This window comes from Muscardinus avellanarius (genome assembly GCF_963383645.1).
Source record: "Muscardinus avellanarius genome assembly, chromosome: 3".
In the NCBI taxonomy this organism is placed as follows: Eukaryota; Metazoa; Chordata; class Mammalia; order Rodentia; family Gliridae; genus Muscardinus; species Muscardinus avellanarius.
The window spans coordinates 48,826,231-48,843,730 of record NC_137788.1 but is presented as its reverse complement, the minus strand read 5'-3'; the positions used below and the strand labels follow the sequence as shown (position 1 = coordinate 48,843,730).

At 41.0% G+C, this 17,500-nt stretch overlaps 1 protein-coding gene across 1 annotated transcript in view; it reads left to right on the top strand.

Moving 5' to 3' along the window:
• Positions 1 to 1,196: 1,196 nt before the first annotated feature.
• C8B (complement C8 beta chain) overlaps positions 1,197 to 17,500 on the top strand; it is a gene marked incomplete at both ends in the record, with an annotated part of 51,357 nt that continues 35,053 nt past the window's right edge. Inside the window, 2 exons of the mRNA XM_080691429.1 lie at positions 1,197 to 1,272; positions 11,131 to 11,218. Of these exons, the coding sequence (XP_080547555.1) occupies positions 1,197 to 1,272; positions 11,131 to 11,218 (164 nt within the window). The remainder of the gene's footprint in view (positions 1,273 to 11,130; positions 11,219 to 17,500) is intronic.

Here is a 17,500-nt window from a genome sequence, read left to right as displayed (position 1 = left end):
GGGTCAAAGCTGTTGCTTGGGAAAAAAAATGAGAGCCCAGGCAGCACCATGAAGAGTGTGTGATTATATCTATTTGTGGTCAATATGAAGACCCTTTATAAAACTTGCTATTATTATCTTTATGCCATGATGGTCATTATAACGGTCGTTGGAAATTATTGAGTAGTTAGAGAATGGTAGCTGTATTCATGGACACCTATGGGACTGGAAGCCAAGACTGGAAACTCAAAGCAGTGGATTCTGTTTCCAAGATTTATTCTTTCCAGCTAGAAAAAGGTACTTAAAGATCACAGAGGAGAAATAGTCCTGGTGAGTATTATAATAAGGCTCTTTAAGTCAGAATTCTGAGATTTGTCTAAATGTCAGATTAAACTCTAGCTCAAGGGTACCTGAAGATAGAAGGCCCTTTTGATTAGCCTTCAAAATTGCATGATTCTGTATCTTTATGTCCCTTTTCTCATAGTCCCAGACATGGATGGAACAATACATATGATATTAACAGATATGGTACATATTATCTATGATAATAGATATGGTACAAAAAGTAGTTTGTACCTGGAACATCTGCTATGTGTCAAGCACTACACAAGAAATTTATGCATATTGTCTCTAATCCTTATAACCCCTATACAGCAGCTATGCTTCTTACCATGAGGGAGCTGAGAATCAGAGATGCAGACTAGAGAGGGCTAGGCTAATTCTAGAAGGTCTGGAAAGTAGCCCTGATAGCACCAGCCTGCATGGGAAAGGCAGGAAAGCCTCCTAGGAGTAATTACATGCCCTTCAGTATGTACTCACAGTGTATTCTCCCAGACTCAGAGAACACAGGACATGATATTTGAGGAGGCCTGAACCCAAGCTAGCTGGGCTACTAGACTCTTTGGGTGGGCTCTGGTCATCATCTATTTCTCGGTCTTCAAAGGAACCCAGGTGAGTCTAGCTTCAGTTTACACTAATTAGATAAGTCCTATGGATCTGAAATGCCCAGTGTCCCATTCTCCATAGACTGCCATCTTATTGTTTAGTTGAGGAGCCAAGATTCAGAAGGGAAATGTATTGAAGGGTCTTAAAATCTTTTGAAAAAATGGCCCTTTACACCTGCTGATTCTCAAAGTCCACTGTAAATCTTGAATCCTGATCAGAGAATTGCTATATTGCTGTGAGTCTGCCAGCAATTTCCCTTGTATTGGTCTACAATGGCCTGCCTCTGCCTCTGGTCAAGAAGCACCACCAACCTCCGTGAGCCATATTCTTTGTCAGCAATATCTAAAGGTAGGTACTTTGGGACTTTCTTGGGAATATAGAGGCACTTTTGATTTATTTATATTAAAAAAGAAATTCCACACTAAATAATACTAGTACCTAGATGTGGTAACTGGACTTCAAAGATAGCTTTCAATGGGCCTTGCCCCTGTCAATCTTCTCCCCATGGAGAAGTTAAAGCTCACCCCTGACCCACTTTGACCAGTGGAATATGAGATAAAACACAAGTACTCCAGCTCCCTGCCAATGCTCTAAAAAGATTTAGTAGCTTCTGCTTTTCTCCTCGTGGGATCCATGAAGTCTCATATCCCCTAGAAGTCAGACAATATGGAGAGGCCTGTGGAGAGGCTACTTGGAGAGAAAGGGGCTTTTAGGAGAGCAAAGGCCCCAGTTAAACTGCCAGAGCCATCCATCCACTGTTGAGCTTCAGAACTGAGCCAACAAATCTGTGAGTAGAGAAACCATTTGTGATATTTTAGTTTGACAGATATCTCAGGGTACATATATGACCAATCCTGCTATGCCTAACCTGAATTCTTGACCTATAGAATTCTAAGTAATAATGGCATTGTTATTTTAAAGCACAGAGCTTTAGGGCAAGTTCTTTTTATAATTTATTATTGGTACATCCTAATATATGAACAAAACATTATTTGGTGTGTTTCATTCTCCCATACCTTTTTTCCCTCCACTTCCCCTCCCAATGCAGGATAGAGTCAAAGGGGTCATTCATGTAAGTATATGACATTAGATGATCTCTAACATGTGGAAGACTTGGAAAGAAAAGAAATCTCATAAAAGTTGAAAAAAGACAAGTAAAGTAATGGAAGAGAATTGGGGAAGGAAGAAGAGAGGGAAAGAGGAAGTACAAGGGAGAAAACAGACCGTAAAACATTATGTGCTTGCTGGGTACTTTCTTATGGCAACACAACATATCAGAACCCTTGAAATACCATTTAATGTCAGTAATTGTATCACAACACAAAAGTATGACTCGTCAGCCTCTTCACTCTTTAGTTTGGGGCTTCAAAAGCATAGGGAAAGTTTCCCAAATTTCCCTGCCCAGCTGTTACCCCATCAAAATCAGGAAAGTATTCGGTTTCTATTTACAGTTACTAAAGTCAAAATTATATGTATGTATTATTGAGATTATTATTTTCTCTACAAAACAGAAAACTCCATAAGGGTAGGGAGCCAAGGCAAATATTTACTGATGCATCCTCTACTCAAGCAAAAGGTTTGGCCCAGTGCACAGTAGACATTATACACACACACACACACACACACACACACACACACACACATATATATATATATATATATATACACATACATACATGTATAAATTTATGCGAAGTTTAGATTTGTGTGTGAAGAATCATCAGAATCATATGGACTGAGAAATTCCTCATTTTCTGGGCTAAGGAGTTTAAACTTGACCTTATAGTGAGTAAATGAACAGATGAACAAAGTGGCTTAAATTTTACCATTTGCCACAGTTAATCTACAAAATCAGTGCAACTCTATAATCCATCCAATTGTTGAGAATCCCTAGGTAATTAGTTTCATGAAATAGAATCTCATTTTCCCTTTCTAGCACAACTTTCTAGCATTCCTAGAAATATTTGATATAGAAAATGAATACTCGGAACACTTTATTTTTTAAACATCTACTTGCCTCAATGTATATAAAAACATTCACGAAAAACAAAATATTTTTTCTCTAATTTGAACTTGAGATGTTCCATTGCTATGCCAATGATGTCAATGGCATCATAAGGTCACTAAAACATTCAAAGATTTTTGAGAACCATAAAAGCATTTAATTAGATAATATTATGTACTGTGCCTCCAGTGTAATTACATGTAAACATGTGATTATATAGAGACACTAAGAACTGCTGAGTAACCTGTGAACCATACAGTGTCTGGCACCATCCACGTGTGAATTCTAGAGATGCTATTGCTCCATGGCCAATGTCTAAAATTCCCCCTACTTGGCAGCTCCACTGAAAGCAAGTTTTCTATTACTCTCATGGTCCACCTGTCTTTTACTGTTTCTTGTTGACCACTTCTCTTCATATATACTGCCATGTCTTTTCTGACTGGCACTATGGCCAATAATCAAGACCTAAGCAGCATCTCTACTCCGTGCCCTAAATCAGTAGCAACAACCTAAACCATAAAGGCTATATTCTCAGTCTTCCCAATTATACTTATCAGCATGTCCCGATGGAGACAGAGCTGCAGAATACTAAGCTCTGAGCACTCTAGCCCACCTTATTTTTTTTTTAATACTGGGGATGGAATCCAGGGGCATATACCTCCAAGTGACACCTCCAACCCTATTTTTTTAATCTTTATTTTGAAATAGGGTCTCACAGTTGCAGAGGGCCTCATGAAGTAGCTGAGGCTGGCCACGAACCATGATCCTCCTGTCTCAGCCTCCCAAATTCTGGAATTACAAGCATGCACCACCACGCTCAGCTCAACCTTTTCTTTTGGGACACACTGTTGACCTCTTGCATCTATCTGGCTATTATAATGCTCAGTATTGTCACCAGTGCTTATGAAATGTTCTTTGTATGCCTCTTATTGATTTTAAAGTATATATGCTATACACAGTACACTAAATCCATCTTTTTTTTCATCTGTTTTATATTGCTATAACAAAATACCAGAGGCTGAGAGCTTTATAAAATAAAAAGGTTTACTTGGCTTATGATTCTGGTGACTGGGGAGTCTAAACAACATGGTTCTGGTGTTCTGCCAAGGGCTGAAGGGCCTGCAGGCTGTGTGACACACATGGTGGAGATATGGAGAAAGAACTAGCTGTTTGCAAAATAAAACAAGTGTGTATGATGGCCTTGTTTTATAAAAATTTTCTCTCAGAACAATGAAATCCCTTCCAACAGCAGTTTCTTTATGACCTAATAACCTTCTACTAGGTCCCACCTCTTAAAAGTTCCACTATCTCTTCACTGACATGCTGGAGACTGTGATTCTATCACATGAACTTTTGGGGAAAATGTTCAAACTGTATCTAAACCATAGCACTGTTACCTTCATGTCTATACTTTATCATATACAATAGAAAAATCTTGTGATGTCTACAAAGAAATTCATATTCTTTTTTTTTTTTGTGGCACTGGGGTTCCTGGAAGCCCTTCTGCCTCTGGGCTACACTACCAGACTTATTTTTATATTTTTATTTGGAAACAGGGTCTCTTAAGTCAGCACAGCTGGCTTCAAATCTGCGTGATCCTCCTGTCTCTGCCTCCCAAGCGCGGGGATTATAAGCATGTGCCACCATGCCCAGCAAAATTCATATTCTTTATATTCAGGTGCACATAATATAGGATATATTATTCCTGAATCTGTCAATGAGGATAAACACAACCCTGAATGGATGGTGAGCCTCCTCTGCCAATAGTTGCTGCCTTTCTGCCAGAACCAGAGGTATGTCATGGATGCTGGCCACTGAGATGCTGTTTTTGACTTCTGATTTTCACAGTGCATGCTTGCTATCCTGTGAGGTTGGGAATGAGAATGATGGGGAAAGAGGAATACTAAATTAGGTAATGCTCACCAGTATAGCAGAAAATCTCTGAGATCTAAGTGGCTTAGCACAGTAAAAGTTCCTTTCTTACTCATGCATAGTTTGATCTGCAGGGGATGGGAAAGATTATGTTCTGTGCAGTCATGCTGGAACCTAAGCTGCCAGAGGTCTTTCCTTTAACACCTGCTTCCAGAGTCACTGGGTCTCCACATCAAAGGGAAATATGGGGAAAGGAGAGGCTGTAGAATTACACTTGGGAGGTTTCTTAGGAACCAGACAAAATTGACAAACATCATTCCTCCCCATCTCCTATCGGCAGACCTTTGCCTCAGCACCACATGTAATAGCAAAGGAAGCTGGAAAGTGTAGTTCCTCTTGTAGTCCCTTCCTCTAAGAAGAAAGGGGTCTATGAACAACTAGCCTTTTTGCCACAAAAGGATGAAGCCCTTCCTTAATACTAGACTGTCATTATTTTTCTTTTTTTTCTTCTTCTTATTTTTCTGGTGTGAATAAAGCCATTTTCGTTTCTAATTTGGATGTTATTTCCCCTCATATAGTTCTCTAGGGATCCTGCTGCTTTCTCAACCCATCACACCTCTTTCTTGGACAGTTTTGAGCCATGGTGGTGATGATACATATGCCATGGGGAAAGAGTTCTAATATGCATAGCCACCTCCCGGGATGTCATTATCACAGCCAGCCATCTGCTAAGAGCTCTTTTAAAACAGGTGCCCCACCTTAAGGAAAAACCTACAGTGAACTCTGTAGAGATGAGGGATCCCTAGACACTGATTAAGACTCTGGAGCAGTAGGAGGGGGACAGAACTGCCCTCTGGGATCCAGGCAGGATGGGCTGGAAAGCATGGAGCTCACCTGGAGGTAGGTGAGCCTGTGCTGTAATCTACAGGTATGTGGGTGATGAAAGAAGGAAAGTGTGCTTTCCAGAGTGGCGCTGCTTGTACAGCTGCCAAATTCAGCCCTGGGGACTTAATATTCTTTCCTTAACAGAGAGTCATAATCTTGTCATAATAATCCACCCTTTGTGTGGAGCTGCATATTTTCCAAAGCCCTTCTCAGATAGAGTAGTATTGACTTCTTCAACAATGTCATGAGACAGACATTATGTTTATGCTGCTCTCCAACCCTCCTAACACTTTCCTAATTCAGGCCTGCATCATCACTCAGCTTCCTAACAGGTCTCTCTGCTCCAATTTGCCTTCCCCTAATCCATTCTCTACACTGCAGCGAGAGTAATCTCTCTGACAAAGAAAGCTGCCCCAGCTTTTCCTTCCTAAGGCCCATCAGGAGCTCCCCCTGTACTTAGGATGAAATCCATGTCATTAGCACTACCCATCAGGCCCTACGTGATCTGGCTGCTACTGTCTCTCCAGGTTTGTTGCTTTCTGCTAGTCATGCTGAACTCTGCTCCAGCGACTCTGAATGGCCTTGGTTTTCTCTTACATCCTCGGTGACTGCTCACCTTTGGATTTCAACTTTTCTGTTCTCTCCCTGTAGCTCTACCTTTGGTTTCCAAACTCCTCCTTAACCTATAAGGATCATCTCACTTCTGAGAAAGACAAGTTTTTCAATACACACACACACACACACACACACACACACACACACACACACACACACCATGACAGATACCCAGATTACACTGTGTAGACCTCCATCTCTGGACTTGGCATACTATACCGCCATGACATAGCATCACTCGGCCTCTGCAATGGGCCATCAGCTCTCACAGGGAAGGTCTGTCACACACTCATCTTGATATTTATTCACCTAGCACCATGCCTAGTAGCTAGTAGACACTCAATAAATGGTTATAGAAGTATTTTTATTAACAAATATGACTTAGAAACTAAGGAAGCTATTGCTCAAAAGATGTAAGGTTTTTTTTTTCCAGGATATTAACTAATAAATGGGAGAAATAAGATGCCAATCTTAATATTTTTTTTATTCCCCAAACACTTTAGACTGTCCAACCCTTCCTTTGAAGGGGCAACAAATGATACTGTGAGCTTGAAAAGTTATATCTCTTGAGGTAATGTTTTGTTTTTACTTCTTTTAAATATAAAATGCTTTTGAGAATCTTAGAAAAGTTATTGATTTTTTCCTCAGAAAAATACATGCATGTACACCAAATTTCACATGCAACATAAGACTATATTAATGGTATGTTTTTAGGTTAGGGCATCAATGGTTGCAGCAACACATAAACCATAATAAGATCTCGATGACATAGCACAACAATTTTTAAGTTACCACTCAATAGTGTCCTTTGTGGGTTAGAAGGGGCTCCGCTCTATATGGGGACTCAGGAGTGTGGGCTTCCTCTACCTTAAGACACTGCTATCTGAACACAGGTTTCCAAAGCACTAGGGCTAACAAAGAGAGAAATGGAGAAGCCATAGTGGTTTGTATCTGCTCCAGCATGAACGTGACATATAACCATAATAAACTGCAATATGTGTACCAGTTCCTTCCAGCTTTGTAACATGACTTTACAGTTCTCCCATCATCAGGTATAAGCTACTTCTTCATCCTGTGAATATGGGTTTGGCCACTGCTTTGGCCAATGTGACATTAAGAAACACAATATGAAGAGAGACTTGGAAAATACTTTGCATTGGGAATCACGAGGTCAACCTGAGTTCATCTATTTGGAGACATGTGACCCAGTCACCCCATCATGTCATCCCATGGTCAGTACCAAATGGGAGACAGAATGAATCTCCAGGCATGTGAGTTAGGCCATCTGGGATCAACCAGAACCTGCCAACCCACCAGCCAATAAAACCAGGCAAGATCAGCAGAACCAGCCAGTGTAGCCTATACCTATTTGATGACCTAAAGAATTGTGAGCTGATAAATGCTTATTGTTTTAAGCTACTATATTTTATGATCATTTGTTATTTAGCAAAAGCTAATGAATATAGAAATAGGTTCTAGAAAGTAGAATGCCACTATTGTAAATCCTGAAAATATGACATCAACTGTGGAACTGGGTAGCAGCAAAAAGTCAATTATCAAAGGTTGGAAAACAACAAACTGTTTTTAAGCTTGTGGACCTAATGCTGTGAATTTCTATGTACAGTTTAAAGGTTTATAGACATATAATCCCTTTTAAAAGTTCCCTTGTCGTCATCAGCAAGAGCTGTGTCCCTTAATATGAGCAGCTAGACCAGATAGTCTTGGTGTTAGATCTGAGTCAGTGCTGGCATTCTCTAAGAGCAAGGTAAAGCCTCAAGGTTTAAAACAAAAAAGAATTTAGGGTCAGAAAAAAATTTTGTATCTAGCCATAAATTTTCTCCTGATAGCTATGGAGCCAGCTTCCCAAAAGCATGGAAGGTAATTCTTAGTTTTTTGGCTTCTTGTCAAGATTAAACAAGATGATGAATGAGAAGACAGTTAAATGGCTGAAACCTGTCTGTAAAAATATGTGTATTACAATCCCTGCAGCCTAAGGCTGTCATTGCTTTGGCAGGACCTCAGGTGGGCAGCCCCTGAAACCACTATGGGCATTATGAGGTTAAAATTCCAGGAGACCTGTAGGAGCCAGGAACCAAAGAACCCCAGGGGAATTAACTGGGAAGGCTTTCTTATAAGTGACATTAGTATAAAACCTAAATAATGAGTTACATCTAGCCAGGTGGCACATAATTAGCCAGATGGGCAGAGGTAACAACATGCACAAAAGTCTGGCATAAGAGCACATGGCTATTCATGTAATTGCCCTCTTAGCGTGCACATCCTGCTTGAGTACACTGGGTTGAGAAAGTCCAAGGGAACCTTTGTCTTGTAAGGATCTGGCTTCTCTTAAATGCAGAGAGATAGAGAAACAGGGATATTTCTTGAAACTCCAATTTTCTGCTTCTTTACAAATGATTAACTACCACAGTCAGTGGTGTCAAAGTTCAAGCAACCTGCATCTTTTCATCTTTTGGGACAGTGGTGACATTGTACCTTGTGCTGATAGCAATGGAAATGGCATGGGGGCGGGGGAATCCTGCTGTGTTCTGTATTTTGGATACAGCAAGTATGAAGGGCCACTGTCTTCTGTGACCCCCACCAGCCTCTCAATGCTCTTCCTTTTAGCATGTCCAATCCCAGCCCAGGTGCTCTGGCAGGCATGGCTAGGTGGAGTAGCACCTAAGAGTCAGAAAAGAAGCCATGTGTGCTGTGCATGCCTGTAATTCCAGTATTTGGGAGGCTGGGATAAGAGGATTGCAGATTTGATGCCAGCCCTCAGCACTTTAACAAGAACCTCTTTCAATATAGAAAAAAAATTTTTTTACAATGAGGCTAGGTATGTAGCTTGGAAGCAGAACTCCTCTTGGTTCAATCTCTAGTACAAAAAAAGAAAAAGAAAACGTACAAGAGGAGTCAGGAAAGAGCTTTAAAGGCTTCAGGTTTTATATATTCAATCTTCAAAGCAACCTCATGAACTGGGTATTGATTAATTACTATCCTTATTTTACAGATGAGAAAACAGACTCCTAGAGAAATCATGTAACTGGTTGAAAACCATCAGATCCTTTCTCCAGCTCACTCTCACCTTCTCCGGTTGCCTCTTCCCTCCAAGGACTCCTCCCTTTTCCTGATGTATCAACAGCATGGACACCATGACTCAGCCCTTCATGGGTATCATTTTGGTTTTGAAATGCCAGGCTAGTGCATTTCGGTCTTTGTTGACTCTAGAGGCTGCCAGTTACTTGTGAGAGCCTCAGTACTTTGCATGCTGCCTCCGAGTTGGCACAGTGCTCTCTCACACCACTGTCCTACGGTTCCTCACAGGTAGGTGGCACCCTGACCAGATTGGAATCAGGGCTGACACTGTGCAAGCTGGCACTGAAGTGTGAAAACACCCAGACTACAGGCATTTAAGAAGTATTTCTAGAGGGTTTGGAGTGAACATTTGCATGGGAGATGCCATTTCAATAGTGCTTTAGTGGATTATTTTCCCCTAAGTCAGTTGAATGGCAAGAGACAGTGGGCTAAACTGGGAATGATCCAGAATAGTACTAAAAAGAGGAAGTTGAAGCACATATCTAGGCTCAATAAAAACAAACTTGACTCATAATACATGAGGGATGCCTGCCCTAGCCATGTTAGCCCTGGAGGAAGGACAGCGTGTCTCCTTTGAGTTGAATGGACGGAGGTGACAGGTAAAGGGCAGGAGTGTTTACTGAGCTTCACTCAGATGTGACTGTCACTTGTGGCTCTTTAAGGTCCCTAGTAAATATCAGAAATCAGTGTTAAATCCACCTGTACCAGGCTTCTACACTCTACTTCCTGAGGAGCTCAGGGAAGCTGTCTACTCCCTAAATATAATGAAATTCTGCATAAGGACTATTCAACAACCACACATATTTGGGTCATGATTCTCTTATCATTGACATTTTTATAATGCCTGTTTGGGCAACTTGTTTATGTTTAGTAACTCATCTGATTCTCCTAACCTTGAGTGATAGGTAGGCATAGTTCTCCCAATTTAAATATGAGAGAATAAAATCAAATAATCAATAAAAATGTCAGCTGACTTATAGACAGAGCACATAGTATATGCCAGAAAAAATGTTCAAACTTTTTTGAATATCTGTATTTATTCAATCTTTACCACAACTCTATAAGATGAATACTCATATTATCACTATTTTTTATGCAAGGAAAATTTGACGCAGGCAGGGCTAGCAATTTTGCCCTGGGTCACATAGCTAGTGAATCAAATAGAATTTCAACTCAAGTCAATAAGCTCTAGAATTATCCTCAAAATCGCACAGCTGAAAAGAGGCAAAACTAGGATTCAAGCTTGGGTCTGTAAAACTCCAAATCTTGAATTCTACTTAAGAAGAAAAGCATACATGTCTGAGTGCTCAGTGTGAGCCTGCTCTAACCACTTTCTTTACACTGACTTATTTCATTATTACTATTTTGCAGACGAGAAAACTGAAGCAAAAACACAGAGAATTTGGCTAGTACGTGGTAGAGGAAGTATTACAATATGGTCAGTTTGAATGGAGAGCACGTATCGCATTATGATAGCTTATCTGCTCCGCGCTCACCCAAACATTTTGAGACAGGAATAAAAACCTAGTTGCTGTGGGATTTTTCTATCACCACCATTGGTTTGCAGCATCGAAGTAAAGTTTTCTGTCTGTGCAAAGTCTACAGAGTTTCTAGGCACTGTAGCTTTCTGTTTATTCTGCCGAGTTGTTTGCTCTGTGGGGACAAGGCTGACACGTTGCACTCACTGTCCAGCTTTTCATGGAACCAGAAGCCTTGCCTGATCTCTGTCACAGAGAAAATGAAGACAGGGGAATGGGGGGTGTGGGCACAGGCGTTTCTTCTCTGTGTCACCCTGGGCTGTCTCCATTTGCCTGGCTGCAGGTAAGTGACAGTTACAGATGATTCCCTGATCAATCATAGGGCAGGGAATGTACAGCCACACAGTGCTGGCTGTCTCTGCCTCTGCTGCATGCCTGTGGAATGAGGGACATCTCTTAAAGCAATTCGCATGCATTTAATAAAATAATATCAACAGTTCCCTTCACATTATTGTGGAAACAAGAGTCTTATTTCAACAAAAGTTTCCATAAGAAACTGACATATTATCATGCTGAGAAGAATGGGACATTTGTTCTATATTCTGAACAAAGCCTTGGTTTGATTCTTTATGCAAACGATGCTTTGCTATGTATAGAAAAAAGGAGCCAATTCATATGAATGATTTTAATATATGGGGTGACCTGTTCTACCTAATTATCAACCCAGAGTCGTCAGTCAGTCTTCTCTCTCTCTCTCTCTCTCTCTCTCTCTCTCTCTCTCTCTCTCTCTCTCACACACACACACACACACACACACACACACACACACACACACTAGATGTTCCCAGCAGTTAAGTGCTTGTTTATTTCATCATTTTGAGTCTCCATTAATATGATGCAAGAAAGACAAGCTAAAGAAAATATCTTGGTGAGAACTCAAACTTGGGCTCCAATGAAAGACATTCAGTGACTTGGTAATTTTGGAGACCCTCCTGGTGAACAAGAAGCCCCTGTATGAGATGTTGAAGCAGTCAAGCATTCCACGCTCCCTTGAAAGCAGTCTTATGGGAAAAGAGAATGTTGAAGCCATTGCTAATAGTCCTAAACTACTACCTGAGCACAATCTCTCATTTAGTATGAGGACCCCAACCACCCCTGTTGAATACACCCTTTGGTTTGAGCTGTGCTGACTGCTCAGCCCCCACTAGGTGCTACTCCAGAGATCAAGACTGCAAGTCTTCTGCATCCAATGGATGTGCCAGTCATCACTATTAGAATGAGCAGAACTTTCACCTTGGCAAGAGAATAATTAAGCTCAAGGATTGTGTGTGTGTGTGTGTGTGTGTGTGTGTGTGTGTGTTGTAATAGATAGTACAGGGGAAATAGGAACAGAGTTAAGAGTGAACAACTTTACTGAGCATGGGATCGAAAAAATGGAAGGGTATGTCATGCAGAGGGAACTGTATAGGTGAAGGCTCATTCCTGAGACTTCAGTAGGTATTTTTCAGTAGCCTTCAGTGTAGACCAAGGTGGGAATGACAAAGGATGAGCTGGCATGGGAGTAAGTGGGAGTTGGATCATGGGCAGAGTTGAGGGATGCTAGAGTGCCAGCTAAAGGGTTTATACCTTGTCACGAGTTTGAAGTGAAGGAGCAAAAATTATAGTCAGAGCTATAATTAGGAAGTTCTTGCTAAGGTCGGGAGTAGAGGTCCCAGATTGGCATAGTGTAGGTTGGGAGACCTTAGTGAGCTTCACAGCTACGTCATGATGGGATGTTTTCTTTTTTTCACATAATTCAGAATAACTGACTGACCCTCAGAAAGGAGAGAGGATCCTCCAGTGTTTAGTGAGTTACCATCCTGCCTGATCCAGGTTTAATGTTCTCATTCCCACCTGTGCTTCTTAAGCTAGAGTCATGAAGGGAATTAAAAGTCTGGATGAGAAAAATGCTGAAACTCCTTCATATTAGCTAAGAAAGCATTTCAGTTTTATTCAATCATAATCAAGTCACATTGTCATAAGAACAGTTGCTCACCACTGATTGCTACTCTGTGCGAGGTGCTTAGTTATGATAGCACTCATCCTCACAGCTACTAAGGGTAGGTGCTATTGTTTACCGCCTTAGAAGAAAACTGAGGCTCAGAGAGAAAATATAGTTGTATAGAGATGTCTTGGTTAACATTCTTACTGCTATAATCCAAAGTAACTGGCCATACAACGTGGAGGAAGAAATATTTATTTACCCAGGTTTGGGGGGTTTTTTGTTGTTGTTGTTTTTGTTTTTGGAGATTCTGGGTTCAGTCCATTAGAGGCCAGAATCAGAAGCCCAGAGCAAGGCAGCAGGAGGTTGATAGAGGGAGAGAGAAAGTCTCTGCTCTCACATCATGGGCATCAGAGAGGCAAGAGAGAGCTGGCAAAGGGAGGAGGAACCAAATATAATCTCCAAGACCACACCCCCAAGAACCACCTCTTCCAGCCACACCCTACCTGTTCAAGTTATACCCATTACAATGGGTTTATCCATTGATTAGATCACAGCCCTCGGGACTTAATTACTTCAAGCATTTTATATCCATAACACCAGAATGTGGATTCAGTTTGAGGAAATGATTGGATTCCAGAGTCCTTGTATATTCTTTTTTGTCTTATCTTTCTGTCTTCACTAAGACATTTTTCTACCCGCTACCTGCATAGGGTACCTTACTTGCTGGACTCCAAGGCCATTTTCTCTGTCTCTAGGCCACATATTTGTTGCCTGGAGATGTTGCTTTAAATTTCATTTCTTCAACAGTAAATGGCAAAGTGAAGAGAAATTGAAAACCTGCCACCCAGAAGCTGCCCTCTTCTAGCAAAGAGGAAGGATGTTGTTTACAAAGGGGATGCAGCTGCCTAACAAATTGTGTGTGACAAGAAAGTTGTTGTGTCAGGACATTTCTATGAAAAGCCAAAAGATATTGATGCACCCCATCTCTCTAGGCTGATGACTTGAAATTTACTGCTGACCTAATCCTGCTGTACTTGATTGATCCATCTTTATTTTGATCAGAGATGCCTGTTTGAAACAGAGTCAGAGACCTGGACCTAGGGAAATATGTCATGGTGCTGGCATCGGCATTCCATGCACCCCAAAGAAAGGAACATCCTTGCCAGCTTTTAAGTAGGGAGAACACATGTTCAAGGACTTGTTCAAGGGTGTTTATTTTAGCATTATTTTCAATTGCAAAGCACTGGGAAAATAGAAATGTCCCTCAAAAAAGAAAAAATAAATAAAATGCAATATACATCCTAGTACAGAATATCTAGCTAAGGGAAATGAAGTTAAGTGTCCTCATGAATCAAAATGGATAGGCCTCAGAAATGCAATGTTGATTGGCAGGCACAAGTTTCAGACTACTATGCATAGTATGAGGAAAACACACCAAAGCAATTCTGTATATAGTGTGTATATGTGAAAAAATTTAAAAGATACTAGAAGAATACATTCTAAATTCATGACAATAGTCCTCTCTAAAGAGGAGAGGAGGGAAATGGGACTGGGCTTGCTGCCAAATGAATATATCCAATTTATAGGAAAATTTTTTAATTACAAAGACATAGAACAAGCTGGGCATGGTGGCACATGCTTGTAATCTCAGCATTCAAGCGGCTGAGACCAGAGGATCGTGGTTCACAGACAGCCTCAGCTACTACTTAGTGAGGCCCTCTGCAATTTAGTGAGACCCTGTTTCAAAATAAAGAACAACAAATAGGGCAAGGGATGTACCTCGGAGGTTGAATGCCACTGAGTTCCATCCGCAGACCCACAAAAAAAAAGAAAAGAAAAGACTGAACAAGTGTGCCAGAAGGTTGACAATTGTCAATCTGGGTGTGAGTATGTGGGTGTTTCTCTCTCTCTCTCTCTTTTTTTTTTTTGTACTTCTCTAAGCATGTTTAATTTTTCAGTTAAACACATAGAGATTGTTAAATGACAGAATTCAAGCCAATTAGCCAAAACATGTTTCTGGTTCGTTTCCATAGAAATTCACCAGGGTGAAAGGTGTACATAACCACACACAGAGACCCTGACTAGACCCGTTCTCCATGTAGCTCAATGCTATTCACAGGATTGCGATTAATGTTTTCCTTTCTTTTAGATTTGCATTTTGTTGTACTAATAAACCATGCACATCTTATCCACTGTAATTTACAAACATACTATTTATTCAGCTGATTACTTCATTATATTGCCACATCCGTAATGAAAATTGGGTGTAAGAATGAGAGATCTGGTGGTTATAACTACCTCTTACCAAGTTCCTTCTGTAAGTGATCATGTTGCCCATTTAATAGGCTTTTACATCTCAGAAAAGAAAATAATTGGGACTCTTAATAGCTAGTGTATACATTACTTATCCTTTCAGTCTCCATATGGTTCAGAGTTGGGTTGATAGTTGCAAAAAACACAATGTTACTGTTTTGTAGTTGAAATAGGAAAAGGGTACCCTGCAGAGCTGTCAAATACATGCTTAGGAGAAGCCAAATCACAGACAATATTGTTTTGTCAAACCTGGGCAAATTAGTAGATAGGAGCCCATTCTGAGACCTCCTGCTGGCATGGAGCATCCTGCCTCACCTCACCATTTTAAAATCCACCTGTGGTTTCCAGTAGATTCTTTGACCTTTTCTTAAAGATCCAACCTTACTAGGCAATTGATTTTTGCTGATCTCTGGGGCAGTCATGGAGATAGATTTCACTGTCTTTAATATTACCCTCTTTCTAGGGCTTTTTCCAAGTGAGAATGTATTGTTAATGACCTTGTCTGGAGTGACATCCTGTGTAGATGAGGTAGTGACAACTGTGATGCTTTCCCTAATGACTCAATCTAGGATACAGGGATGGAAGGGTTTTACATACACTGAAGAGGATCACTGGAGTGAGTGCTGGTCCATTCCCTTCCAGACAGAGAAGGCTAGTGGACAAAATACATGCTCTGGAGTCAAACCAATCTCGGTTCAGATTCCCACACTACTGCATGCCAGCTCCATGACAGTGGGCATGTCACTGTTTCTCTGGGCCATTTCCCAATTGTCACAGGATCTCTGTCCAAGTATCAGTGTTCTAGAGCTGTCATCTCACATTGCTGTGGGGATCAAGTGAGACTGCATGGGTAGAACACCTAGTACCATGGGTGCAAAGAAAATCTTTCTTTTTTCTTTATCTTCTTTTTAGGGCTTGAAAAGAAACACAAATTATAAAGAATCTTAGTCAGTATGCAGTCTTTCAGGTAAAGAAAAAGAATCATAATATACCCATTATATTATAGGAGAAATTGGAGGTTCAGGCAGAGTAAATAACATGTTCATTCTTTAACTCCTGTTCCATCGTATACCAGGCATTCAACAAAAACCATTGCCTAGTCTTCTTAGCACAGTTCAGGTCTCTTGTTGCTTGGATGCTCAGCAGATGTGACTCCATCTGCCATCTGTCTCTCAGCACTCCCAGGTCCCACCCCACCCCCATTCTCCTCCACAGACTCCCCACACCCTGGATTGTTAGGACACAGTCTCTCCCAGTCTCAAGTGGTACAGCTTCCCTAGAGCTTACCCTCTCCCTGTTTTTCCACTGAAGAACAGTCTCATTCTTTTCCACAGCTTCTCATGATCATATCTGTATCTATCTCTACATAGAGCTCATCCTAAGTTCCTAACCTATATAGGAACCATGCACCATCCAATGACCCATCACTTCCACCTGAGAACTGCCTGCCCCTTGCCTCTCCCCGGCCACTGCTATTCACATTGCTCACTGGCATTCCTGCACTAGCTTCCCCACCATGACCCTCCAGCCTGCACATGCCCTAAGCACAGCTTGTGGCCACAGGCCCTGCATGCTTCAATACCTTGCCTACTGGTAATGTCCCATAGAACTAAGACACAATACATGTTTCTCTTGTCTAGCTCTAAGACAAACTGTGAGTTCTAGAAGACAGAACCTATATCATATTTCTCTGTATTCCCCACAGCCCACTACCCTGAATGTCATTTATTCTCAGTAAATGTTTCATAGACTCTTTTTTTTTTTTTTTTTTTTTGGTGGTACTGGGGTTTCTGGAAGCCCTTCTACCTCCGGGCTACACTCCCAGACCTATTTTATATTTTTGAAACAGGGTCTCTTACGCCAGCGTGGCTGGCTTCGAACCTGCACGATCCTCCTGTCTCCGCTTCCCAAGCGCGGGGATTACAAGCGTGCGCCACCACGCCCGGCTCATAGACTCTTAATGTGAAGAGGTAGCTTAAAGACCATCTAGTCCAAATCACTCATATTCCAGAAGATAAAAAAGAGGCTTAGAGATGAACACAAACGGCAGAGTATGGTACATTTAGCTATAGTTCCCGCATATCTGTAGCACTTTAGAGTTTGTAAAGTGCTTTCCAGCATACTATCATTTTTAATTCCAAAAAGAGCCTTATGAGGCAGGTATTATTAACCCCATAATATAAATGATTGGAAAAATGAAGCTCATATAGGTTGAAAACCCACACAGAAATCACCATCTACTAATAGAGTGTCTTCTGATCCAGGTTCAATATTCCTTCAGCCATAGCTGGCAATAATGTCAAACACTTCCTGGGTGTTCAATAAACA